General features: G+C 40.7%; 3 protein-coding genes across 6 annotated transcripts; 1 reads left to right on the plus strand and 2 right to left on the minus strand.

The window, feature by feature from the left end:
* The first annotated feature begins 13,308 nt into the window (after window positions 1–13,308).
* Window positions 13,309–14,996, plus strand: LOC142932703 (glutathione S-transferase 3-like). Of its 2 annotated transcripts, none has more exons than XM_076076716.1 (7): window positions 13,309–13,374; window positions 13,472–13,597; window positions 13,691–13,742; window positions 13,927–14,059; window positions 14,154–14,289; window positions 14,446–14,571; window positions 14,652–14,996. In XM_076076716.1, exons 2-7 carry the CDS (start codon window positions 13,511–13,513, stop codon window positions 14,781–14,783), a joined length of 666 nt encoding a protein of 221 aa, XP_075932831.1. In that variant the 5' UTR covers window positions 13,309–13,374; window positions 13,472–13,510; the 3' UTR covers window positions 14,784–14,996. The 2 variants fall into 2 exon arrangements, with proteins under 2 accessions (XP_075932831.1, XP_075932832.1); XM_076076717.1 differs by having other exon boundaries at window positions 13,927–14,020.
* Window positions 14,984–16,775, minus strand: tmem14a (transmembrane protein 14A). Its single transcript, XM_076076718.1, has 5 exons — window positions 16,671–16,775; window positions 16,131–16,213; window positions 15,925–16,026; window positions 15,745–15,832; window positions 14,984–15,653 (listed from the first exon to the last, which is right to left on the minus strand). The coding sequence occupies exons 2-5, from the start codon at window positions 16,204–16,206 to the stop codon at window positions 15,611–15,613; spliced, it is 309 nt and encodes a 102-aa protein (XP_075932833.1). The 5' UTR covers window positions 16,207–16,213; window positions 16,671–16,775; the 3' UTR covers window positions 14,984–15,610.
* A 732-nt stretch (window positions 16,776–17,507) lies between these two features.
* Window positions 17,508–27,036, minus strand: agpat5 (1-acylglycerol-3-phosphate O-acyltransferase 5 (lysophosphatidic acid acyltransferase, epsilon)). 3 transcript variants are annotated; one of them, XM_076076713.1, is made up of 9 exons: window positions 26,785–27,036; window positions 26,165–26,518; window positions 25,454–25,523; window positions 25,250–25,365; window positions 25,026–25,115; window positions 23,875–23,965; window positions 22,632–22,793; window positions 20,498–20,621; window positions 17,508–19,509 (listed from the first exon to the last, which is right to left on the minus strand). In XM_076076713.1, the coding sequence occupies exons 2-9, from the start codon at window positions 26,381–26,383 to the stop codon at window positions 19,284–19,286; spliced, it is 1,098 nt and encodes a 365-aa protein (XP_075932828.1). In that variant the 5' UTR covers window positions 26,384–26,518; window positions 26,785–27,036; the 3' UTR covers window positions 17,508–19,283. The 3 variants fall into 3 exon arrangements, with proteins under 3 accessions (XP_075932828.1, XP_075932829.1, XP_075932827.1); XM_076076714.1 differs by having other exon boundaries at window positions 26,929–26,996; XM_076076712.1 differs by having other exon boundaries at window positions 26,165–27,036.
* Between the last annotated feature and the right edge of the window lie 563 nt (window positions 27,037–27,599).

The following is a 27,599-nucleotide window of genomic DNA, read 5'->3' on the forward strand; positions in this document are numbered from 1 at the left end:
GGTTACATTACATTGCATGACAGTGAAGCTATTGAATATTGTTGTAGTAGGTATTTTCCGCTTGCACTCGTCTCACAGCCCATTGAGACCAATGCCGATTGTCCAGCTCGGAGGAGTCCGTAAGACGGCCCGTTTTAATTAAATTAAGGTTGTAGCTTGTTGTCTACCTTACTACGGTTACAGGGAGGTATCGTTTGTATTTTAGCAAAGTTTCGTTAACGATTTATTGAACCGGGAAGTCCGAATCTGTCAATATCTTTCTAACTTTACCTAACCCAGGTTTGAATCCCTATCAGTGTGTGTAAATAGTGAACACTTTGGGTCTGCGAGTGTGTCATTGTTTTTGTCCCTTTCACCGGTCAGTTGGTCAGCACAAAGGCCACATGCTGCGCTTCATAACAACCACTGTTCCTCTCTCCATTCATGTGTTTTCTTCTCCTCCTCAGTCTGTGTAATCACTATGGAAACAAATAATACATAAAGGAAGTGGGAGATTTGTACTCTTCTTGCATTAGACTTTCTTTTCATTAAACGCTTATTTTTTCAAGTTTTCTTTCCTTTTCTTTCCTTATCTCCAGGTTTTCCATGACTGTGAAGTCTCTGTCTCTCTCCCGTCATGAACGTGACTCCGGGCAGCTGTACGGCAGAGATGCCGTACGGATACCAACCCCGCATGAGGGGGCTTTACATCGCCACCGAGCTCGTCATCGCAGTGCTGGCCATCATCGGCAACTTCCTGTCTGAGGTCAGTATGTCAGAACACAGCGCTGGCAGACAGCAGCAAGTCTGTCTACACATACAGATCAAATGTTAAATGAAGAGTTTGACATTTTGGAAAATACACTTATTGGCCTTCCGGTTTAAGATCTTCAGGGTTGACGAACAGTAACGTTAACCACACTCAGCAGCGATGACTGTGTGCTGACATTCCCCTGGCTACAAGAGATAGTCACTTTCTCACAGGCCATGAATGTGCTTCTAGAATCTAGAGACTGTCAAAGCTCCACTAGACTCCTTGTCTTTGCAACAGAGACACAGAGAGAGGCGCCTCGTGGCTGGTTAGCTCTGACTACCAGCTCTACGTTGCTGTCCATGCTCCTCTGGCCTTAACCTACTACTGACGTTTAACCTTTGCATCACTTTGAGGAACAATATGTTGTAGCGCGCGGTGCCCCCACACGCTTTCTCAATTTAATGTTTAATTAATAAAAAAAAATGTATTTTAATTTTAATTTTATTTTTTATTAAAAATTTATTTTTTATTTAATTTATTAAAATGTATTTCTTATCAAAATGTTTTAATTCATCAAAAAATAATAAGTAATAAACAAATAGGAGGCCTTTTGTTTGAAACGAACAAAAGTGGAACAAGGGGCCCTCAGCTGTGGATGCGCGAACTGAGAGGACCCTTGCCGGCGACGGACAGACACGAGCTGCCGCCGGAGTGACCACGGATTCACGGGACTCGTGCCCCGAGGTCCGGTCACTCCCTGTGCGCGCCCCTGATGCAATAAGAGACTGCGAGAAGGGGGAGAGAGGCGGAGTTCAGTACTCTCTCTATGTGAATCGCTCACCTGGCCTAATGGGAGAGAGTGGCTGGTAGCTCACCCCTCCCTGATTTGCCTCAATGCCTCCCCTTAAGAGAACCTCAGACCGGTAGCTGATTTGCACTAAATAGTAATAAATCGCCAACACGAGCCCAGTATCGATAGCTCGTTTGCTTTCTTTTCCGAATCGCCAAACAGTGATATACTAAACAGTATAATCGGTTGCTCGAATAGCCGTCGGTCTTATAATTTTTTTTATTGAATTTATTTATTTTATATTAATTTTAAATTTATCCGTCCCTGCTCAGAGCTCAACAGATATAAAGCTCTTTCAAAATCAAGCGGGGCTTCTCCGGGTATCTATTCACTATAGAAAACTGGTGTTAGTATATGTATATGTGTGTGCGCATTAAATATGCAATCAGTTGTGTGCCGTGCTGAGATCGCTGCAGACTTACCACAGGGGCTGAGTGGTCCCCTAATCGGAGGAGACCTCTCCTCTGCAGGTTTTCCAAAACAGATGAAGAAAAAGAGTCGGTCGGAAAAAGCTAAATCGTTACTTATTTATTTTTGTCCAATTCAAAGTATATTCTCTTGGTTCAAATACAGAGAAAAAGTGATTAACAGGAAAATATAAAAATCAACAAAGTATTTTAAAAACCTCTTGTGCCCTCAGCTGAGCAGGCTGTGTTCAATTGTCCGGAGAAAAAAGTTTAAAGACTAACCCAGCGCAGGTTCTAACCTGGTGGGCTTCTCCCCCGACTCAACTCTGGATGCTTAAAAACCGAGAATACTTATACTCTTAACAACACCTGGGGCAAAGTAACCCCCTCTTCTTGGTGCCTCCGTGGGTTAGGACAGTATCAGGGTAACACCCCTTAAATTTTGTCATACCTGGATGACCGTACTGTTTATTCAGGTCAGAAGTATAGGCCAACACAATTACATCTGCTGGTACTCAGGACACATGACACACCCTGCTCACTGGTTGATGCCTACAGGACACAGAGATACATGACACTCCAAACAATACATGATTATAATAAATATTCACTAAAATTAATCAAAATCATATTTTTTCAAAATAACACTTGTAGTACAACAAAGAGGAGCCCATTGATGTGTGAAGTGATTTTGGTTACATTACATTGCATGACAGTGAAGCTATTGAATATTGTTGTAGTAGGTATTTTCCGCATTGCACTCGTCTCACAGCCGGCCGCTCATTGAGACCAATGCCGATTGTCCAGCTCGGAGGAGTCCGTAAGACGGCCCGTTTTAATTAAATTAAGGTTGTAGCTTGTTGTCTACCTCACTACGGTTACAGGGAGGTATCGTTTGTATTTTAGCAATGTTTCGTTAACGATTTATTGAACCGGGAAGTCCGCATCTGTCAATATCTTTCTAACTTTACCTAAGTTCAAAGGGTTCTGCTGGTCGTTGCCGTGCCCACATGTTAATAGATGGATTGTAAATGAACGGCAACAGTTTCAAATCAGCCATACGTATAAGTTATTCGATTATTACAACATCTGATAACTTCTACTATCACAGTAGAAGTTATCAGATCCTTTAGATGTAGGTGAGTAAGGGCAAATAACGTTATCAGGAGAATCATCTCCCCTGACTTTTATACATAATATATATACTTTTTAACTTTTTCAGGAAGTGAGGAAGAGGTGCACCAGAGACTCTGCAGCGAATCTGTGTTGCTGATTCGTCGAGAAGATGTCCTGCAGAGACTGACGCCAGATTGCTGTCTGTCCAGTTTATCAGAGAGTCAGTCTGACCCGCGGTGGAAAGCCATGCATTTCGTGGGTAGAAGCCGTTAATTAGGGTTTTATTTATGCAGATTTATGCAGACTTTTCATCCCGTTAAAAGGGCTTTCATCCCATTTTTCTGCCCGTTAGGTCAAGTGAGGCAGATGGCCCTCGAAGAGGAACAGGAACCAGATCGACCCAAGTTAGCACACATCACGATCCCGGCAGCGTACAGCTCAGGCGTCACACTGTTCGCCCTGCGAGGTTCACAGTTAGGACACGAACTCCTCCATGCCCCTGAACTCCCTTTGCTGTGACGCTACTGCCACTCGTGGACTTGAAGACTTTTTTAATGTGACATGAAAACAGATAACATTCCACTTTACTGATCCTAGTGTTGAGGATTAGCACACCCTGCTGACTGGAAGAGAGATACAAAGTAAGAGAGGGCGAGCTACAACAAAACACATGATATTGTATGTGTACTGATGACGCAGCTGTTGCACATTGCATGTTGGACACATATGAACTACGTAAACATTTGCACAGTATAAGAATGTATTACAGATGTGTGCTAGTGCTATGAAGGGACTATAAAACCGTGCACCACAAAAAACTGATTGCTTATACTCATTGTTAACACAACATCTGTTTTCTAACCTAAACTGCAGAATCACCCTCCTGCACCGTTTGAATCAAGTGCCCACATGTGGGGCTTCATTTGCCAGCTGTCATCAAACAGCTGCAAATATTTTCCCCAACACAGTCATCCGTGTTCATTTCTATGACAGGTTTTTAGATTACAGTTCTGTGTGAGTTCATTACTTGAGTTAAGTATGTTTGAAATAACGAGAGGAGCGTTCATGCAAGCTGGCCGTCGTCTTTTTGCTCCATCCATGCCATCATGCCGTCCTGTATTAACCATCATCGCTCACTGTGCCAGAACTTTCCCTCATCTGCTGCTTCCAGCCCCTTAACGAGAGAGGAGATCCCATCAGTCCCTATTTGGCCGCTTCACACCGCCTTACAGTTAACTTTAGGATTGACTTTCAGAACGTATTGATTTCTCTCAAGCAGTAAATGGCAGAGCTCCAGCTTATATTTCAGCGCTGTAATTGCTGATGGTCCGAAGCTTATATCGGCAGACTAAACTCATCTGATTGCTCTAAAGGCCACCGTGAGCGCTGAAGGTGGTGGAGTCATTGCAGCCAGGGTGCTTATGAAGCGCAGCATGTGGCCTTTGTGCTGACCAACTGACTGGTGAAAGGGACAAAAACAATGACACACACACACTCGCAGACCCAAATACACACACTGATGGGGATTCAAACCTGGGTTAGGTAAAGTTAGAAAGATATTGACAGATTCGGACTTCCCGGTTCAATAAATCGTTAACGAAACATTGCTAAAATACAAACGATACCTCCCTGTAACCGTAGTGAGGTAGACAACAAGCTACAACCTTAATTTAATTAAAACGGGCCGTCTTACGGACTCCTCCGAGCTGGACAATCGGCATTGGTCTCAATGAGCGGCCGGCTGTGAGACGAGTGCAATGCGGAAAATACCTACTACAACAATGTTCAATAGCTTCACTGTCATGCAATGTAATGTAACCAAAATCACTTCACACATCAATGGGCTCCTCTTTGTTGTACTACAAGCGTTATTTTGGAAAAAATATGATTTAGATTCATTTTAGTGAATATTTATTGAAAATAATAATCAATAGCTTTACTGTTGATAAGTGTAGCATGACCAAAATCACTTCACACATCAATGGGCTCCTCTTTGTTGTACTACAAGTGTTATTTTGAAAAAATATGATTTTGATTCATTTTAGTACATTTTTATTGAAAATAATATTCAATAACTTTACTGTTATAGTGTAGTGTGACCAAAATCACTTTTGACAGGTGCTGTCAAATTCTCTTTCTGGTGACGATTCCAAGTGACATTAAAGTATCAGTGATTTGCTCAAACCAGTGTCCATTAGAGAACTACAAACATACAGTTAATTTAAAGCTCAATTAAAGAAATGGTTAGTTAGTACCCAGCTCTGTCAGCACTAGAATGTAACTGCTTCTCTGTCCGTGTTGAACTTTCCCTCGATCTGTCTGTTGTCACCTGTGTGTCTGTCTTGAAATTGCCGGTCGACCCTCATCTACCTGCATGCTTGTCATTTATTGTTGTTTAGCTGTGTCTGACTGATTTATGTATTTCACATACTCTGCATGCTTTTATGTTTTGTGCCTCTGACATGGATGTTTTTTAGTGTCTAAAAACTGCAGCATAATATTCTCTTCAGTGCATGTTTCTATTTAACATACAGGTGCATCTCAATGAATTAGAATATCATCGAAAAGTTAATTTATTTCAGTAATTCAATTCAAAAAGTGAAACCCATATATTATATAGATTCATTACACACAGGGTGATATATTTCAAGCGTTTATTTCTTTTAATTTTGATGATTATGGCTTACAGCTAATGAAAACCCCAAATTCAGTATCTCACAAAATTTGAATATTACATAAGACCAATTAAAAAAAGGATTTTTAATACAGAAATGTTGGCCTACTGAAAAGTATGTCCATGTACAGTATACAGTATGCACTCAACACTTGGTCGGGGCTCCTTTTACATGAATTACTGCATCAATGCGGCGTGGCACGGAGGCGATGAGACTGTGGCCCTGCTGAGGTGTTATGGAAGCCCAGGTTGCTTTGATAGCGGCCTTCAGCTCGTCTGCATTGTTGGGTCTGATGTCTCTCAACTTCCTATTGACAATACTCCATAGTATCTTCAACAAGGGATATACACATATATTGTCATGCTGTAACAACATTGTGAAAAAGGAAAAATAAATGTGGCAAACGCATTAGGTATCGAAAGATGTCTTTCCCCATCGAGGTTTGCATTGGAGACTGACAAACTGAAAGATCACTGCAGGTAGAACTTAATTGAAAGGTGCTCTTGATTGGTTAGTGACTTTGTCACCCTAGGCATCTATCATGTGATTGGTTGAGGGGCAGATGCCATGAGGCAGCCATGAGCTGATTTATAAATAACCATCTACAAGTCTGGTGAAACTAAAATAACAGTTGTAGTACAAGAAGAAGGAGCCCATTGATGTATGAAGTGATTTTGGTCATGCTACACTTATCAATAGTAAAGCTATTGATTATTATTTTCAATAAATATTCACTAAAATTAATCTAAATCATATTTTTTCAAAATAACACTTGTAGTACAACAAAGAGGAGCCCATTGATGTGTGAAGTGATTTTGGTTACATTACATTGCATGACAGTGAAGCTATTGAATATTGTTGTAGTAGGTATTTTCCGCATTGCACTCGTCTCACAGCCGGCCGCTCATTGAGACCAATGCCGATTGTCCAGCTCGGAGGAGTCCGTAAGACGGCCCGTTTTAATTAAATTAAGGTTGTAGCTTGTTGTCTACCTCACTACGGTTACAGGGAGGTATCGTTTGTATTTTAGCAATGTTTCGTTAACGATTTATTGAACCGGGAAGTCCGCATCTGTCAATATCTTTCTAACTTTACCTAAGTTCAAAGGGTTCTGCTGGTCGTTGCCGTGCCCACATGTTAATAGATGGATTGTAAATGAACGGCAACAGTTTCAAATCAGCCATACGTATAAGTTATTCGATTATTACAACATCTGATAACTTCTACTATCACAGTAGAAGTTATCAGATCCTTTAGATGTAGGTGAGTAAGGGCAAATAACGTTATCAGGAGAATCATCTCCCCTGACTTTTATACATAATATATATACTTTTTAACTTTTTCAGGAAGTGAGGAAGAGGTGCACCAGAGACTCTGCAGCGAATCTGTGTTGCTGATTCGTCGAGAAGATGTCCTGCAGAGACTGACGCCAGATTGCTGTCTGTCCAGTTTATCAGAGAGTCAGTCTGACCCGCGGTGGAAAGCCCTGCATTTCGTGGGTAGAAGCCGTTAATTAGGGTTTTATTTATGCAGATTTATGCAGACTTTTCATCCCGTTAAAAGGGCTTTCATCCCATTTTTCTGCCCGTTAGGTCAAGTGAGGCAGATGGCCCTCGAAGAGGAACAGGAACCAGATCGACCCAAGTTAGCACACATCACGATCCCGGCAGCGTACAGCTCAGGCGTCACACTGTTCGCCCTGCGAGGTTCACAGTTAGGACACGAACTCCTCCATGCCCCTGAACTCCCTTTGCTGTGACGCTACTGCCACTCGTGGACTTGAAGACTTTTTTAATGTGACATGAAAACAGCTACAACAAAACACATGATATTGTATGTGTACTGATGACGCAGCTGTTGCACATTGCATGTTGGACACATATGAACTACGTAAACATTTGCACAGTATAAGAATGTATTACAGATGTGTGGTAGTGCTATGAAGGGACTATAAAACCGTGCACCACAAAAAAAACTGATTGCTGATACTCATTGTTAACACAACATCTGTGATCTTGAACACCATGAATGGTAAACTGGTCTCCAACGCCCCCGTGTGGCAACAGGACAGCTCTGCAGTCACTGTGGTGATGGCCAGCGTCAGTTACCCCGGCTCCTACAAGAAAGGAGTAGAGATCACATGTGCATGACACTGCAGCACAAAAAGTATTAAATTCTTACACACAATTGTAACGGTCTGGAGTAAATCCTTATAAATGTTATGTTCTGTGTGTTTGGTATTTTCAAGCCATCGATTACACCAGACTAACTGTGTTCATCCTCAGGCTTGTCCCAGGTCCAGGACTTGGGGGTGCAGGTTTTCCACGCTGGCACAGCTCTGAAGGAGGGAGGCGTGGTCTCCAGCGGTGGGCGGGTCCTCACCGTCACTGCGGTCAGGCCGTCCCTGGAGTCGGCCCTGCAGGCGGCCAATCGGGGCGCGGCGGCCGTAGGCTTCCCGGGTGCCGTGTACCGCCGCGACATCGGCCACCGGGCCATCGCCCACCTGAACCAACACAGGTGTGTGTGAAAGTGGTACAGGCTCGACACAAGCACTAAAACACCCAAACACCCTTTTGTATTGCTTTTGTTCACATTACTTTTTTTCTTAGTTTGTAGTCAAGTTAATTTTTATACTGTATATCATGAATAATAAACATTAATTTGTATATACTTGTGTCCTAGTATTTCTTTAAATTATCAAGACCTCAACCAGAAACCCCCCCACTGATTCTAACACATTGAAGATATGAGATGAGATACAAATAGGTGTGTTCATCGTGGTCGGATATTTGCCATCTCTTTGTAATTGCGGAAACAGCTAAAGCATTTCAAACATTTGTATCAAAAGAATGATTGTAATCAAGAGGATGCTTTCTAAGAGGAACATTTCTACAACAGCATACACTACTGTCAAGGTAATGCAGGCATCCTGGATCTTTACAGTACGGTGTGTGTGTGTGTGTGCCTAATTTCCACATTACACTACGGCTTTTTTTTTGGGGGGTTTTGGCTGACAAACCTCAAGTTGTATTTGAATTATTGTTTTCTATCCACTCATCTGTCCATCTATCCATCATCTGTGTGATTCACATCTCTACGGCAGCACTTTTTTAAAACCCGTATTTGTTTTCAACACAGTGTGCGGTGTGCATAAACAGGCTGTACCAGGTCAAACCTAATGCACATATGGGAAATTATTTAAAAACACTGGATCCTACATTTCCCATGATGCAACTTTGTAGCATCTTCCAATAGGCCCTCCTCCTGGTCTGTTTGATCTCTTTAGTCAGCATCACTGATGGGTGTTCTGTTGCACCTTTAACCACACCGACTACGTTTATGCACCAAATATTCCGTTTTTTGCCCAATATTCCTAATAAGCTGTTTACATGGCTAATGAATATGAATATTCCACTAATATTCCTGTGAATAATATATTCCACATGTCTGAATCAGAATTTAGAATAATGACTTCATTCACAATATCCAAACATAAAATATGTTTAGATGAGCCATATCAAATTTATATTCTGAATAATAGTGGAATATGAGCATGTAAACATAGTCAGTTATGTGTGAGAGTGTACATCTTAAGTTAGGATTTGATGAAAGTCTTTTTAGGGCCTGTTGAGTACACACAGTACACTGTGTACAGAAGTACTGTGAGAGGAACTGAGGAGAATGTGATTTTCATTGAATTCGAGCACTACAGTGTCACAGGGCTGCTGGTCGAGATTATTTTTGAGGGAATTCTTCTGTTAGAGTGCTGACAGAGAAATCTTTTAGGAAGCCCAGTAACGTGAGCTCTACCTCGTCTGACTCGGCCATTCCCTCCACCGTGCTCCACCCTGCACTCCCTCCGCTTGTTGATTCTCAGTGACTCGCGGAGCCGCCAACCCGAATGTTTAGATGCATTCACTGCATCGCTCGCCTCCATCAGAGATTCATGACTCGAGTATTAAAAACACCATTCAGATGAATATGTGTGCACTACTGTCATACCTGGTCTTGCCAGATATGTTTTCTGTGTGGGGGTTGCGTTTATTCTAGCGGTGTCTTTTTTGTCTTTGGCTAAAAGGCTATTTTGTTTTGTGCCGTGTGAGGTGTTACGATATTAGCATGTGTGACTAAATGAACTCCAATCTTTATTTAATGTATAACCACTCCGAGGAGCCCATGGCGAGCATCGTTTGTTTTACAGCATCATATTCTTGTAGCATTTATCCAAGTTTTTTTCTTTTCTTTTGAACCCAGACACTGAATTTGATTGGTTTCTTTTGTTGTTTTTCATTTCTAATGTTTCATTCTCACATCATTTTTTTCAAATAACGCGTCAATACTTCACAACATATCAGATTCCACCAAATATATGCCTTACTACTGTATTATAAAATGCTTTGCTGTATACCAATAAAGCACGCAGTTCTGTTGATTTGACTTGCCTCTTTGATTTGTTTATTTTTAACAATAAAAGCACAAAAAAGAAATGGTGTCCTCCAGTTTTACAGAAAATTAGGCAAAGTGCAATCTAGTGCACCTTACACACTCGTGTGCATCTAAACAATGTGTCGCATCCTCGTCGCCACGATGAAAACGACTTTTAATCATTTTCAACTTTCCAAAAAGAGGAAAGTTGAAGAGTCTAGAATGCAGCCGAATAACGACACACAGCATCAGGAGAGACAGACGGGTACAAATGAAGGAAAAAATACCGTTGGTTCCTAAGAAGGAGACCTTGGGCTAGACCAGGCATGTCCAAAGTCCGGCCCGCGGACCAATCACGGCCCGAGGTCAGATTTTATATGGCCCGCACCTTCTGTCTTAAAATGCATTATGTATGGTCCGCCAGCACAGTCAAAACGGAATGAATAAATCATACAAATTCAACATGCAATTCCTCTTTTTACCTCATGGTGGCAGGACCACTCTGTAACTGTCTGGCTGTTTGACATTGCCTCTGACCCTTGACCTGTCATGTTACGGCAAGTAAAAAAAGGAAAGTCGATAATGAGGGCCGCCGCTTCCAGGAGAGGTGGAGATCGCAATATTGTTTTCACCGAAAACCGAAACAACTGTGTCTGCCTAATTAGTCATGAGACTGTTGCCTTGTTTAAGGAATATAATGTAAAGAGACACTACGAGACCAAACATGCTAATGCTACAACAAGCTATCAGAGAGCGACCGAGCTAGAAAAGTGAAGCAACTCCAAGATAACTTGGCCTCACAGCAGCGGTCCTTTTCACATGAAAACATCATCAAAGTAAGCTACCAAGTGGCCATGGTAATTGCTAAACATGACAAACCTTTTACGGAAGGTGAGTTTATCAAAGACTGTGTTATGAAAACAGCAGAAAACATAATTGCCCCGAGAAGAAGACCGAGTTTGCTAATGTTTGCCTGGCTCGTAACACTGAAGAGCTATCATCAGATACTAAGAGACAACTTGATTTGTTTCGTTAGCCTGTTTCATGTGTGTTGAACTTAAATGTTAAACAACTTTTCATTACCCTCACTAAGTCATATTTAAGATTGTCTTGAGGTGAGAACATTGATCGGTTTCTATGTAATTAGCTTTTAGATGGCTTGTTCTTTGTGTTATCTGACTTTCAAGATGTGAAAGAAAGGCAGAATAGTTTAAATAGATTTGTTCATACATGAATGCTTACATTTGGTTACATTGCTATTTGCTGTCATTGAAAATAAAATGATTAAATAACAATGTATGTATAGGCTACTTGTATTGTTTAAAATAATGTCAGCAGGGACTGTTGGCCCTTGGGCATTTTCACATTATCAAATCTGGCCCTCTTTGAAAGAAGTTTGGACACCCCTGGTCTAGACGTACAGTATTATCTCAGGTGGAGTTCAAATACACACATTTAGAAAATGAAAAATGTGTTAGAAAAACATATTTATTTTTAGAACGAACAGGGAAGTTGATAAAGTTAAGGACAAAGGTAGAGGGTAGTGTGCTGCAACATAGCTCATGTTTTTGCATCTTATCTTCCGTAGCATTTGCAACAAGGGCACGAAATAATATAAATAGCGCCTCTTGTGGTGCAAGAGATGACCCTTAATGTGGACTTTCCTACTGCTGCATTGTGCAGGAGCTTTCTGTCTGTACAAACATCACTTAAAATGGTTCTTGTATAGAGGATGATGGTGGATGGTTTAAACAAACACAGGACTTTCACCCAGCAGACTGCTGTTCATGTACCAAGAGAAGTCAAATTTGACTTATTTGAAAGAAATACTTCACCCACAAAATGATCTCTTGTATATCAATTACTCACTTCATGAAAAAAATAAAAAGAATCTTGCATGCCTCCATGGTGAAAGATGAATGAACAACTGAGAAAAGTCTTGATGAATTCAATTAAAATGCTGTGTCTAACACCAGCAAAACTAAAAAACAAAACATTTTAAACACTGGAAAACCTCAATAGCAACATTTCTTGGGGGGGTCTCTAAAACCACAAGTCACTTGCAATTGTCTGTTTGTGGACCTAAATAGACCCTGCACGTAAGTACAGTACATAAAGTATGTTAGGTCAAGTACATTACGCAAAGTACGTTTGGTAGAGTACATGACGTAATGTAATGTATGTGACATAGAGAACTACAGTTCTTTCTTCCCCTGAGTCAGTTATGTCCCTCTTTTTTTTAGATTTGAAATTAGTACCTTGATCTGTTTAAACCACTTTTGGGAGACCAAACAATGAAAATAATTTTTTATATATATATATATGTGTGTAAGCTATAAAGGTGGATCCACTATTTCAACTACTTTTTATAGTGCTGGAATAAAATCATTAGTTATTGGTTGATTCACATTTTGTATTAATAAACTGAATATGAAATGTAGTATGATCATGATATGATATTCTAATCTTAATTCAAAGGTTTAAATTGAAAAAGGAAGGCAGACTGCCACGTGCAGCGCCTCATTTGGATGTGTCTGACGCTTTTGGAGCTTAACTTCCCTACGTTTCTCCTACAAATGGGCCTTGAGCTTGTTTGGAGGTTCTAGCAGGGGAGCGCAGCTACTGGTACACCGAAGGATGGACGTCCGCCGGAGGGGACCTCGTCCTCTTCCACCGAGCGCGGGGCTTCGGGAGGGACACACATGGAGCGGTGAGGGAGGAAGGGGACACCCGCCTAGCCAGCCAGATCAGCCGAATAAACCCTAGCGATCAATGGGGTGACAGATGTCGCAGCCAGATCGCCCTCACATCCGAGTAGACTAAGCGCTGCGTGCTATATATATCAGCTAGAACAGTCGTACAATGTACGGTCATGGTGTTGGGTATCGACCAAATGTATATAGTATGTATATAGTTCAGCCTTAGTGCGTAAGTCATGGTTTCAAACGTAAAATACATCGATACTTCAAACTAGCAGTAAAAGTAGAACGAACACGGCCAGTTAGTATTTTACCCATGATGCAATATGTTAATGAGCCATGTTTGTATTGGCCAGAACCAACCAATCACAGACGTGAACGTTTTTCCCACCTTTATCTTTTTTTTCCTTCGACAATAGGACTTAATCGGATCTTTGACTGCTCACAGCAGCGTTGGCAGTGCACACAGGTATAATTTAAGACATGTTATCTCAGTTACCACGCTTTGCTAACCTTACGTGCATTTGTTTTCAGTAATATGCGATGTTTACTCTGTCTATTTTTAGTTTTTAGATACTAAATATCACACGTCCAACACTAAAGCCATGGCTGGAAAAGTTGTGCTGCACTACTTCAATGGGAGAGGGAGAATGGAGTCAATCCGTTGGCTTTTGACTGTTGCAGAAGTCGAGGTAAGTGATACTAATCTGGAACTTTGCTGTCTTTTAACAACCCCGAACCCCCTGAATGTGCCCTAAATCTGTTACGTAATCTCATGTTCACAGTTTGATGAGGTTTATCTGACAACTCGTGAGCAGTATGAAAAACTCCTGAGTGGTGAGTTTGTTTCAAAAAAAGTTAGTTTAATTAAAGCTGAATTCAACATTCGGCCTGTTTTCATGTCACATGTTTGCTTTTTCAGTTTGAGGCCAATGTCTAAACCCACTTGACCTGTAGTCATAGTTATAATCGACAAGGGTGTGCCGCTCTTCATACTTCTGCTGCTTTATGTACTCTGCAGATGGCGATCTCATGTTTGAACAGGTTCCTCTGGTGGAAATTGATGGCATGAAGCTGATTCAGTCAAAAGCAATCTTGAATTACATCGCAGAGAAGTACAGTCTTCATGGAAATGATCTCAAAGACCGAGTCGCGTATGGTCCATTTTTAAAAAAGTGTAATCATGAGTGTCTTCTGTAACATGTGATTTTAGTGGATGAATGTGTCATGGTGTATGCTTCCCCTCAGGATCAACATGTACTCAGAGGGACTGATTGATCTCATGGAAATGATAATGATCTTGGCCTTCGCTGCAGATGCAAAGGCACAACTGGATACCATTCAAACTAAAGCAATAAAACGCTACCTTCCTGTGTTCGAAAAGGTACCGCCATGCTTACTGCACATAATATATGAAATGGCATGTTCTAGAAACTGATTCATCTTAGTTAAAAACCCTAAAGATGGAAAATTGAGCTGTTGAGGATTATATATATATATAACTAAACACAATAGTGTGTGTCTTTGATGAACATCTCAGGCGCTGAATGGGCCCAGCTACCTGGTGGGAAGTAAGATAAGCTGTGCAGATGTGCAGCTGCTTGAATGCACCCTGATGTTGGAGGAGAAGTTTCCTGAAATCCTCGCAAAGTTTCCCAACATCAAGGTAAATGTGACATAGTATATAAGACTGGATGTACAAAAGAACAATGCTCCGTTAAAGAGTAACTTTGTGTTTCCCTCCAGTCTTTCCAGGGCAGGATGAGCGAAATTCCCGCCATCAAAAAGTTCCTGCAGCCAGGCAGCAAGAGGAAGCACCAGCCCGATGAAACCTATGTGAAGACCATCAAGATGGTGTTCAACCTACCGACAAAGTAAACTTTGCACATTCCTCACACGAGCAGTGTGAATGATTCATTATCCAAGCTCAGCATGTGCTACATTTGGATTAAGTATGTGCTGGTTTGTTTAGAACACCATCCACTGTAACTCTAATTAGCTGGAATATATGTAATCATTTTTTCACTACAAGTGATTCAATGTAAAGGTTCTACTAAATAAATGATTCATTTCTGAGGAACATTTGATAAATTGTGTTTATGTTCTGGTTATTCAGTTACAGAATTTGGATTATATCCACACCATGTACATGAAAACAAAAGCGTTATCTCAAGAATCACATTTGTTCTGATTAGTTTTGATAATACTGTATTACAAAAATCATAAACGTCAATAGTTTTTAAAAGTTAGACGTAGCATGAGAGCAGTCGATAATACACGTTTTATTCTTTAAACTTGTCCCTATCTTTCCAGTGATTTCAATATTTGAGATAACTAACCGTGACAGTATTAGCAGCCGGCAAAAATAAAGTTGTAGTGTATACAGTAAACCACCTCCCAACACAAACTATTGCACCCACAAAACTCATGTTACATCCGTTAATCCCAATTCAGGAGATTTACATTCATGCACATACAAAAAAAAAGCAGTTTATTTCTACAAGATCGCCAATACAGATAACCTAAGTTAACCTTAAATCTGTTAAAACACTCACTGGCAGTTTTTGCAAAGTTTTTTTGGTCACAGAAGAGTTAAATTACCAAACAAAGCAGAAGGCTTGTTTTAGTATGCAAACTGGGAACGCTGTTTCCTTTAAAACAAGGCTTGCTCAATGAGAGACAGAGAGACCCTCAGTCTGGTCCGGTCACACAACGAGGAGCAGCAACAGTCGAAACACCATCAACAAACTGTAGGAGAGAGACAGCAAATCAAAAATTAATAACAAGTAATAGCCCGTTACATAATTCGACAATGCGTTTGCTCAACTTAGCCTCTGACCTTAGCCCTGCCATGATGCCAGCAGGCATTAGTTTGCCAGATTTTTTGTATCTCATTCCCATCACGAGTGAGAGGACCCCCGAGGTGACTGAAGAAAAAAAAAAAAAAACACCATGACATGGCATAAATTCGATGACTGGTTGAAAATCAACACAATGAAAAGAGCTTAGTCATACTTACGCAATGAGACCTTGATGTCTTTTGGGTCATAGGAGACGTTGTATGCACCATAAGCAGATAACCAACCAAAGACTAACCCAGCCATCAGGGACATGACGCTGCCTGTAGGGACACAGACAAGACACGTGGTGATAATCAGGGTTAATTAGTTCATCAGGTGACACAGTTTGAGTTGAGCCGTCTGCAAAAAATGGAAAGATTTCAACCTTTTCTCTTGTAGCCCATAAATCCCCCAAAGGCGATGGCTGCAGCATAGCCAAATCCAATCCAGTCCACAGCCATAACAAAGCTGCACAAATACACAGGAGTACAGCTCAGGGTGTGAGGTATGTTTGGTATTCATGTTGAACTAGGACTGTAAATAGCAAGGTTTACACACAAAAATCAAAAACACACGTTTTCTCACGTTAAGATAATTCAAATCTAAAAATGAAGTATTTTCGAGACTATTTAGTCGCCACAAACGAGTCACACGCTAATACGATTTCAACACCAGCAAGTGTATCTCTTCCTAAACACATTAAGCGCAATAGTACTTGTACTTTAATCCTTGTTGTCAGAGTATCTACCCGCGTGAAGTCTGATAAATCCGCTAGGTGTCGCTGTGAGACCTTTAGTGGTTTCAACATCGACAGACAGACCAGCGCCACACGCATATCCTATAATAATGTACTTCATGTGAAGTACGTATTGTTATCATATAATCATTATACATTAAATTCATTCGTTCGGTTAACATTACAAACCTTGCGTCCAAACAAGCAGCAGCGCGAAAAATCGTTTCTTCAATTTGTGACTGCACTTCCTTGTTACTGCCCACAAAACGTAATACGCATGCGCCATTTGGTTCGTGCTGTGTTCGTAGACGTTTGATAAAGTGGGAAAGTAGTATTTCAGAACATTAAAACCGGTTGCGTTTCCAAAACCATATTAAAAATATATATTTAAGTAATTTCAATTTAAACAAAGTGTACAATGTATTCATACACACTATCACATTTCTCATGTTTGATTTGTTGTCAAACTAGTTTAGTTTTGGTAAATACCTCCAGAATGGTTTTATTTTTGAGTACAGTCTAAAACTCTTATGTAAAATGACTGAATTCTTCAGTTTTCTACCAAAGACTTTCTATAATTGTATCTGCAGGGATTGTCAGACCCACATCATTGTGCAAAAAGTAGCTACAATACATTGGTGGGAGGAAGACAACCAATAGTGCAAAAACCTTTTGTTTAAATAATCCGCCCACAGATGGGTACATAAAAATGCCACGCAAAAGTATTCACCCCTATTTTGTTGCATTAAAACATGGAATTAAAATGGATTTTGTTTTTTATGTAATGGACTTACACAAAATAATATTTTAATATATAAAAATTGGTGATGCGAAATTAAAAGAAAGAAACTTAGTGTGCAGTAAAAAAAAAAAAAAAAAAAGGCATCTTTAGTGTGCAAGTTTAACTTGGGCAACAATCAGTTTAATTCCATTGGCAACACATTGTGCCAGTATTAGATATACTCTAGTATCAACATTTTAGTTTAAGTCACACATTCAGGACAGGAAGACAACAGAAAACTTGACTCTCCCAAAAGAAAACTTTATTTCTCTGACTCCCCCATTTCAAGAAGTTATATACATTAAAGGTTTCATCGTTTAATAATAGTCCTCAAAAAGTGTAAATCAATGCATTCTTCGAGCAAAATAAGCCACTATGAACTGTAGACAATGCGACCACAGGGAGCAGCAGCTCCAGCCTCTACGCAGTCACCTGGTGGAAAAGAGCCGCTGAGGACCAACTCCTCCAAAGAGAAGGCACACAATTTCCAAAATCAGTTGGCATTTAAATACTGTCTACAGAGATTTCCTGATGAGTTAGTCTGGTTTTGTCAGGATAAAAATGACTATAAAATTGCTGACAAGTCATTTAAGAACAAGGGAGGATTATTCAAGTGAGGTATTGGATTGACATGTAAAAACTATGTACTGTACCTTCCACACGAGGGAAACATTTCTCAGACTAACTGTAGACGAGACGGCAAACAAGTAAAGTGACTCGTGGAAAAAAATGCAATGGTTTCATAACGGTAAACAATGGACATACAGTGCATTCGACAATACAAATGGCTTTGAGTGCACAGGAGCCTGTGATATACCGTTAACATGGCTTTGTTAGCTTTTTGCAAGGTAGATACTTTCGTATGAGCTGTAACATGGTATTCAAAGAAACAAATGCATATAAAAGTTATGGATCAGTGAATAAACCATTATCAAAAGAAATCAAATTATAATGTATTTAGGCCCCAAAAAAGAAGAGACATTAGGTTTCTTTGTCGTCATCCAGGCTGGCATTAAACGAGTATTGCTCAACTTAAACACATGTAGAACATCACGGTAAATACAGCAGGTTTTGGCAATGATTGACATTTTAAAGGTTAAAGCAATACTTCAATTTCAAACACGCATTCCTCCATTTGAGCTCAAAAGTACAGTAGATTGATTTCTTTTTTTTTAAGGATATTAGTAAAACCAAAATCTTGGGTGTTGGGAATAAAAACAAAAAAGCTATTTCATATATGCATAAATGAGTTAACAGCTACATTCATTATGATTATATAAAACTAAGATGTCATATGAATATTCATAGTAAACGATGCAGCTGGTGTCATGTTTATGAGCCCCTACAGAGGACTGTATGCTACTTATTTTTGTTCTACTAATGTAAAACATCACTTTCAATGAGCTAATTGCATAAACCTCCTGACATGGGACTTGGCATGAATGGCATTAGAACCAACATCAATGAGTCAGTCCACTTAAATAATGAATGATCTCTCATCAGTAGGCTGGTGTGCTGTGTCGGCTACGTACCTAGCTGGACATGATCAATCAACTTGTTTTCAGAGCACTTAGCACACGTTGCTCTCAAAAATATCTCATATAAGAGCTTTAAAACTGGCCAATGTTTGATGGGAAAGTGGGCATGCATGAATACTAATTTGCCTAAATCTGATGAATGGGGAGGGGAGGGGGGGAATTGGTTTAAGATAAGTATATAGCTATTTTTTTTATTTCATAGTCGATAACTAGGGGGATTTTTCCACCAATTCCACTCATGTTTTCTCAACATTTCAGGCTGCAAATCCAAATAACGCGAGGGAACAAGTAGCACAAAAAAGCGTCACATTTCTCCGTACCTCCGTTCAGCTTTCAGCTCAACATGAATGAGACACGAGGAGTAAATCTCTGAGCCTCATCAGATGCCGCTCTGCATCTGGAACACACCTTGTGTTGTTGCGATACAGCAAAGTGGCGATGTGTCTTTTGTGCGTCTCATCGTGGCAGCCGCTGCCCTGTCGGTTAAGGAAAAGCATTGACCCACAGCCAGCCCAGCAGAGTCCCGTACACCCAGGTTCTCACGTACACTTTCCTGCCGGTCTCCGTCAGCAGTAACGGCAGTGTCAGCCCCACCAGGATCACCACTGATGGGAGGGTTTTCGAAAGGTTCAGAGGAGAATGTTTGCCCTCCCCGGGAAACCTGCAGGTTTTGTCTTCATCCTCCGACTCGTAGAAATCCGTCAGCAGCCTTTTGAAAAGACAGATTACTCTCTTAGGAATTCAGCCGGGCTTAGAAAAGCACAAGAGGTGAAACATTGCAAAAAGCTGGATCAGGAAAATCTTTGGGTTTTTCTTTTTTTAACAGTTGCAGCACAAAAACTGCACCCAAATCGGGGCTTTTTGTTGCCTGGTGGGTGTTAATGTTGGGCTCAGTAGATTACCACTTTCCATCCCCAACAACTATTATTTCAACCACAACTTCTGTGATTCAGTCTATATCAAAAGTCTGGACTAAAAAAAAATGTTTTTCCTAACCACCTTTCCTTGATCTTGATGGAAAGCGTCATGAGGTCAAGGGAAGATGTGAAGGAGAATTCAGGATTTAGGAAAAGACAACTTCAGTAGATCACACAACCCAAAACTAGCAATTCATTCATGTGCAATATTAAACGCTTCAATATCAATGTTTCCTATGGGCATAATGTGAATTCAACCATTCAGTTATAATTGAGCTTTTTAACTATTGATTATAGACCCTTCTAACAGATGCTTGTTGTTATTGCACCATCCCTCTTTGCTGATGTACGTCTGTAAATGTCCCCGCCGTGGAACGAAGATTTATCTCATCTTAAATGTGGACACGGGGGGGAAAAATATGACTTCATTACCAAGGTTAAAATTTAAATAAAACAGGAATATAGGTTAACACTCACAAAGGTGTATATGATAAATATTGAGTTCTTTGATTGAGTTATGGAGAAGAGGTATAAGCGTGTATTTCTTCCTACTCCTTTTCGGACATGTCATTTATGTTTAAGAGAATTAGTTTATCGACAGTTTTCTATATTTACTCAGGTTACTCGTCTTTTTAGAAGCTACGATACACATCTGGGATTAAAACTTGTGGCGTCCAAAAGCAAAACATTAAAAAAAGATCACTGTGGTTTATGTATTGATTGAACATGAATAATTGTTCCCCCCCACACACACACACACACACACACACACACACTTACCGGTCCTTGATTTCAAAGCGCTCGTGAAGCCACCTGCGGAAGAACAGCGGCTCTGGAGGAATTTCCTTTATGTCCACGCGGTCAAAGTGAATGTGGACTCGGGGACATTCTTTGCACAGGAATTCTGTCAAACACAAAAAAATAAGAGAGACTAAACAAAAACAGGAAAAGCTTTTCAGCACAACGGCACGTAGAGCAAGCACTTCAAATCAACACGAGGTGACAATGATGGAGTGAAGCCCAGTGACGTACAACAGATAGTCGGTTAAACTGGTGCAGAATCCGACCGATACGGTCACATCTGATCATGAAATCAGGTCGAAGTCGAGTGTAAATGTAGAAAAGTCAGATTTAATATATAAAATACTAAATGTTCAGAGTTTCAACTGAATATTCGTTATTTGTATAATGAGCTACAAACCATTCAGTTTCAGCATCACCGAATACATTTTCCTAAAATAAATGTGAACGTGTCAAGTAAAAATTAAAACTGTCAGAGAACTAAGCAGAGAAAGAAAAGTGTCTGACAAGGTCGGACATAAAAATGTAACCAAGTGTGAACGCTCAAGGCTACACGTGCATCCCCAGAGACCTTCAACTTCCTCTTTCCACAACATGCAACATTATCAGGAAACCTGGCACTGCGGACAAAAGAGGAAACTTGATCGAAGTCAGCAGAGAGAGCACCTCAATCAGCTGCTACACGGATTTAAATCGACCGTCGGACACAATATGTACCGCTTCTATAAACACCGATACATCTCAACGAAAGACGGGTTAGTGTGGACGAAGGCTCAGGAAGAGAGACAAGAACACGCACGAAGAAGCCAAAGTCGGTCCGCCTGAGCTTCGGCTGCAGGTCGTCTGTGTTTGAGCAGAACAATGTTCCAAAAGACACTTTAAAAACAACTTCCTGGAATAGAAGATGGAAATCAACTCTTTCTCTGTAGCAACAAACTCCTGATCGCAATCCTTTTAATAAACTCTGGTAAAGCTGAAAATTAAATCGGCTTTACCCCCCCCCAGGTGTATCAGACGTATTTTTCACTTGCAGGTCTCACACAACAGATGGCTTTCATTTTAATCTCTGCGCATCTCACAGGCGTAATTCTGACTTGAAGTGATTATTTAGACTTTGACAAGTTTATGCAAGTAAACGTAAGGCTGATGCCCAATAAAAAGGCCATAGAATAACTGTCTTGTATGTAGCAATGTAACGATACCAGAGAACAGCACATAATAGGAAGTAATCCCTGCTGAGCTGCAGACCTTTAAAGTCCTAAAATTTCAGAAAACTGAGATGTGAGTTTGGACTGTTGTAGCTGCGGTGTGAACGCAGCCTCGAGTCACTTCCACTTCCTTGTGAAATCACTAAAGTCACCTTCACGGCATGAGAGCAGGAAGTGCGTGATGACGGCCAGAATGCTTTTCTATTCTCTGTTCCGTTTGTTAGAAAGACATTAATGTTTATTCCTGACTGAAACAGGATGTTTTTTTAACATTCAAACGAGAGCATGTCGGCACAACCGGCAACACAGAATAATCAAAAAGCCCAAAACATAGAGTCATGCTGTTTACAGGAAGACGCGACTGTCGATGCTATGTGGTTATTTACACAATGCTGCAGGACTGATGACACGACGCCCGTGTGTTTGTGGATCACTGATCAACAGAAGATAAAGGCAGGCTTTTATATCCGGAGTTAGAATGCTACTTGGATCTCTAGAATGGAAAAACAAAACAATCACATCTCCTACCTTAATAACTGGTATTCACACAGTTCTCTCAAATCGTAATAAGGCCCACAGGCCTTTGCATTCATACCCAGTATAATGAGTTTTCTTGTTATGTTGATTCTGACAGCACTATGATTGAGTCTCAATATGTAAAATATAGAATAACAAGATTGTTTTCACCACGTTACTGTCTGCTACTGTGAATAATGGTGAGACTGCTGGCCTAGCTAACTCCCCTGGAGGTGCACTTCCATACTTATTCCAGCTGCATGTGTCCTGCATAAGTACACACCTAACACAACTGACTTAGGACCAGCTATCCAGGGACAGATCACATTGTGAGAGACCAGCTCAAATGAAGGAAGCTGTTGACCGACCGTCTCAAGTTGCCTGCTCACCTGGCATTGATGGCGCAGGTTTTCTTTGACCCGAGACTTCCAGTGTTCCCTCGTAGGCCACTGTGACGTCATACACCGCGTCCAGGTGGCCCCCCATGGCCTCCAGGGCTATGTGAGAGGCCTTCATTCTGGGTGTCAGAGTGTGCTTCAGGACAGCCAGTCCTATGGAGAGGAACAGATGTAACACATCATCTATTCAATCAGATCACCTGATTAATTACAGGTTGTATTAACAGTGTGAATATAAAGCATGCCGACAAAATAGAAGATGCTAGACATACAGTATCGCCAGAGTGAGTGTGGCTGGGAACCTTTGTCCCACGTCACCACCATGTCTCAATAAATAAGGGCTTAAACCCCCTCCAAAATACCTTAAACATAAATACACATATGATGGTAAAAACAGTCATTCTATGTGAATGCTTGTGTGAGTTACGGCACAGCCTGTTGTTCCTCAGTGGATGTGGCACCACCCTCTGCTCACTAATACCTCACTAATAGCAGATAATGTCATGTGCACATGTTAGCTCTCCAGAGCGATTTGTTTGGGATTAATGGGGGAAGGTGATATTCAGAGCTGTGGTCCACAGATAGGCTTAATCTCTGCAGTTTGTGATGGGACCTAAAGCCCACACAACAGCAGCACAATAATCACGCTGATGCAACGACTGTATTTAGCTGTGAAACTGTAAAGCTGGATGGAAATTTACATTGCAGTTAAATAAAACGACCATTTCAAACCCGATAATTTCACTTCCTCTTGCTACAGAAATAACCAGAAGAGACATCGCTTTTCAAACTGATTCTTAGTGAGCAATAAAGTCTCTTATCATAACAGCAGAAAGTCAATTTCGTCCTCAAAACTTTGATCTGCACCAGCTGGAATATGTAATCAGCAGTTTTGGTGGACGCTGACCAATTCCTGGCAACACAACAGTAATCCAGTGACGACAGAGATTAATGCAGTAGTTTAATTTGTATAAAGCTTTACTAATTAATTCTTCAACAAAGGGGTATAAAAAGTGTCCAAAAGATTGACTTAATTCACTTTGTTAGAGTTCTGAAGTTTGTAATACATGATCCTAATAATGAACGATACAAACTTAAGAATTGTATAAATCCGTACGCAGCACTTCATGCTCACTAGTCGCACAACAAAACTTTGTCAGCTGTTTTACAGACTGCTGCGTGCTGAATTAGTATGCAGCCGTACAGCAGAAAGAGACTTCAGTCATGTTTGTACCTTCTTTTGTAGCAAACGCCTGACTGTCAGCGATAACATTCTTGAGCTCTGGATTATACCGGGTTCCTTCTGGGAAGATGACGAGGTACATCTGTGGGGTGAGAAAAAAAAAAAAAAAAAAAAAGCATGAAAGTCTCCAGTGTTCTTGTCTTTTGAATCTAACATTGACAGGACTTGTTGAACAAGAAAAAAGGAAACCAAACACTGTTGTCGTCACCGTGTTCTTTTAAATCAGTTTGGATTGAACTGAAATCTGAGTTTTTGGTGATGCAGACTCAAACTACTGCTGTATTTCTTTGTCTTTGTCCCATTTCAGTGACGCCAGATAAAAACATGATAATGGACGTGTAAGGCCAACGATTACCAAGAAGTAGGGCCCTTTTTAAAATCTATCTTAGCTCAAGTACTGAATGAATGTGTATACGAATCTTTCAGGCTTTTTAGACCATAAGAACATCCTCACACTTGCAAATGATGAACTAATGCAGCAGTTTTTTAAATGCTTCATAACTTATTTGTGAATTACTGGAATAAACAGACAAGTTTAAGAATTAGTTTTAGAGTTGATCAATTTCAGTCGCACAGGAACAAAGATATTTATGTTCAGTGAACACTAACAAGCTTTATTTTACCACTTCACAACAGAGCTTTCATTGTGCACCTACAGGTCACCAGAACTACTTCTGTCGACACACACACACTAATCCCCCACAGTTAAATCCCCAAAAAAGTGATTAAAAAAAAAAACTCACCCTGTCAACACAATAACACTGCGATTGAACCCTCGTGCATCCAATATCTGATTATCCATTTCAATTCAATCATGCTGACGTCATCAGATAAACTCTAAGAAACTATTCACAGCTAAATCCTAATTACAAGTAAGGTAAGAAGGATTGTTTTGAAAGACAACATTTTGTAAGATTAGAACAGAAAGCGATGCAGTGAATTTAGGTGGTGAAAGTTTAAAAACAAGCTTGCGACGATCAGAAACATGGGAAATAAAGCCCCGCTTGAAGATATGATTTCTCTTTGAAGTCCTTGTTCTCTTTTGAACTGAACTTTTCGTCTTGACCGCGGACAGTACGTCAACCTTAAGAGAGTAAATGTAGTCGAAAGGCGTATTTAGAACATATATAATGTGTACTTACTGGGACCCCAGATTGACTCTGAGTGAAGAGCTTCTTCTTCATCGCTAGTTCACTGAACTTTGCACTTCGTTTCACGTAGGCTCCTCCGTGCTGAAAGAGAAGCCGATGAGAACAGCAGTGTGTGTGGTGTGGGGGGGGGAAATGCGATTTGTGTTTAATTCACTTCTCTGCCTCTGTAATTTACAATAACAAATGACATTCAAATACTCACACAGTTGCATTACCTGAGAGAAATACCATCCGTACAGCGGGAGCCACTTGAGTCCATCTTTAAGGACGTATCTGACGTGGCCGAGAGCACTCTGCCTGATGGCGAGCATGTCCGCAATGATCCAGTCGGCTACGAGGAAAACCGTCGGGAGAGATTAGACATTTACTACAACCTGTGATTCACACTAGACCGAGATTTTAATGTTTAAATGTGTTACCTGTACATTGATGATTGGACACGTAGATCACGTTCTCTTTGTTCTTTGGTATATCTCCATATATAATAATCTACAGAGAGAAAGCATGTTTAAAGTATTACAGACTCCAGCAAAATGTCATCAGTGTGCAAAAGTATTCCACATTAAAGATATCTAAACTGCATCACGGATTTGTTTCTGGTTCAGGCTGATTCAGCCCACCAGCGTCGACTGCAGCTGTTCAATAAACCCAAGACAATTCATTAAAAGGTCCGATACAATCTACTCATGTGGCCTCCAGTTAGTGCGACAGTGCAGACAATTTGATTACACAAAACACCATCACTGTTGTTTCTCTGCAAACTCTAATAATTGTGCAAGGAGTGGCAACAAAAGGAATGCAGACCTTCTCGTCATACATCTGGTTCATCAAGATCTTGTTTATTAGCCTCTGTGTCTAGCACCACTTTACATTTTGTTATTTTAAGAAGGGGGGAAATGCAGACACCTCCAGAAATGCACTGCTCTGCATGTGATACTAGTTTAAGTTCAGAGGCTGACAGGCACAGTCAGTCAGAGGTAGCCGTCACCTGACTGACTGTGTCCCTGTAGTTCTAATAGCAGGATATAGGATTCCCCATCCTCGATACACTCATGGCGACAACACATCGAGTCTAGGGATTTAACAGATTAACTTTACATTGACATGCAGTATATGTAGGGATCACTCACCTCTACTCCGGTGTAGTTTTCAAAGAAGAACAGCACCATACTCTGGTACATGGAGTACAACCGATCGTCTAACTTGTGATACATTCTCGCTGGTAAAACTGTTGAAAGTAAGCGCCAGGTACCCCATGACAGCAGATAAGCCGGGGCTGTTCCCAGCATGATCGTGGCTGGAAACCAGTACCGCAGAGAGTATGTGTGCACGACCAAGGAGAGCAGCATGGTCCCACCTCTGGCTCCACTAAAGTCACTAGAAAGTGGGCTGCTGGGACTTAGTACCTCCCTGTGAGCACTGCTATTCAGCTGCAGACCCTATCTCTCCCACACCACAGCTGGCCTACTGTCTGCACACCTGTCCTGACAAGTCAGCATAAGAAAGTAAGAAAGCTGCAGCAAGAGGGGAGTGAGGAGCTAGCCTGCTAAAGCTAATGTTAACCTTGTGTGCAAAATGCAGTTAGGCAAGTCGGCTCACGCGCTAATGTCCACCCATACTGCAATTAATTAAAAAATAGCTACAGTTATCTGATTAGTTTCAACATCTCAGAAAAAAAAATGTTATAACACCAGCTCAACTCTAACAGTGAGTTACAGTATAAGTTAAGAGAAAGGGTTAGCCTACTCACTGCTGTTTAAACGTGTTCAGCCAGATAGGAAGTTTTACCTTTAGCTACATTTGATACAAACTGTATTCTCTAATGTGGATACGACAACAAACTGTGACCCAAACGTCAGCTCGGTCCTTACGAGGCTAAATATGTTCTATTTACTTCCTTAGTTCTTCATCTTTATCCGGCTAGCTGCTCATAAACTAGCTTCTTGCAGCAAATGTCACACACGCCTCCCAACGTAATGCCACCCTGTGACGTCGCCGGAGCCGATTAGTCAAATGACGCAGTAGACGCCAGCCAATGGACGAGAGGCACCGTGAGTTCCATACACTCCGTTATTAAAGCGACACAACGCTTTGTTTTAACTCCACGTTTTTCTACGATTCTCCACAAATGACACATTACCATTTTCAAAACGATGCCATAGTGTTTAGTTATTGTCTGAACAGTCTCGCATCACAATAATAATAAAATAAACAATAAAATATTGATACAATTCTTTATTTTCATTGGGCTTGGCCTGATGAAGTGGCCCAAAAAGTTGGTCACAAAGAGAAGTAAATGTTAAAGCTAAAAACTAATTTCTTCACCTACTATTATACTATATACTTTTTTCCATTATACTTTATGAACCTAACATACAACACGCATTATGCATGTATTACATACTTTAGAAATAGTAACTATGGTATGTGTGAATAATGTACATTTAAAGTATAGTATTAGAGTTAATGTGTTACTGTATGACAGTACAAGCTGTGATACATCAGCTTGTTTGTTTGTCATCTATCACCCAGTGACACTGCCGAGTGGTCTCCGACAACACTTTT

Source organism: Anarhichas minor, unplaced genomic scaffold (genome assembly GCF_050575085.1).
Source record: "Anarhichas minor isolate MPS153535 unplaced genomic scaffold, ASM5057508v1 ptg000058l, whole genome shotgun sequence".
Classification (NCBI taxonomy): Eukaryota; Metazoa; Chordata; class Actinopteri; order Perciformes; family Anarhichadidae; genus Anarhichas; species Anarhichas minor.

What these genes read in the sequence shown, in the direction of transcription:
- LOC142932703 (XM_076076716.1), top strand. Translation starts at nt 13,511, where the DNA reads ATGGCTGGAAAAGTTGTGCTGCACTACTTCAATGGGAGAGGGAGAATG. An exon ending in GATCTCAAAGACCGAGTCGC is followed by an intron (nt 14,060 to 14,153) that starts GTATGGTCCATT and finishes GCTTCCCCTCAG; the next exon opens with GATCAACATGTACTCAGAGG. An exon ending in CAAAGTTTCCCAACATCAAG is followed by an intron (nt 14,572 to 14,651) that starts GTAAATGTGACA and finishes GTTTCCCTCCAG; the next exon opens with TCTTTCCAGGGCAGGATGAG.
- tmem14a (XM_076076718.1), bottom strand. Translation starts at nt 16,206, where the DNA reads ATGGCTGTGGACTGGATTGGATTTGGCTATGCTGCAGCCATCGCCTTT. An exon ending in TATGGGCTACAAGAGAAAAG is followed by an intron (nt 16,027 to 16,130) that starts GTTGAAATCTTT and finishes GTGTCCCTACAG; the next exon opens with GCAGCGTCATGTCCCTGATG. An exon ending in AGACATCAAGGTCTCATTGC is followed by an intron (nt 15,833 to 15,924) that starts GTAAGTATGACT and finishes TTTTTTCTTCAG; the next exon opens with TCACCTCGGGGGTCCTCTCA.
- agpat5 (XM_076076713.1), bottom strand. Translation starts at nt 26,383, where the DNA reads ATGCTGCTCTCCTTGGTCGTGCACACATACTCTCTGCGGTACTGGTTT. An exon ending in AGAGTCAATCTGGGGTCCCA is followed by an intron (nt 23,966 to 25,025) that starts GTAAGTACACAT and finishes CTCACCCCACAG; the next exon opens with ATGTACCTCGTCATCTTCCC. An exon ending in CGCTTTGAAATCAAGGACCG is followed by an intron (nt 19,510 to 20,497) that starts GTAAGTGTGTGT and finishes TCTTTTCAAAAG; the next exon opens with GCTGCTGACGGATTTCTACG.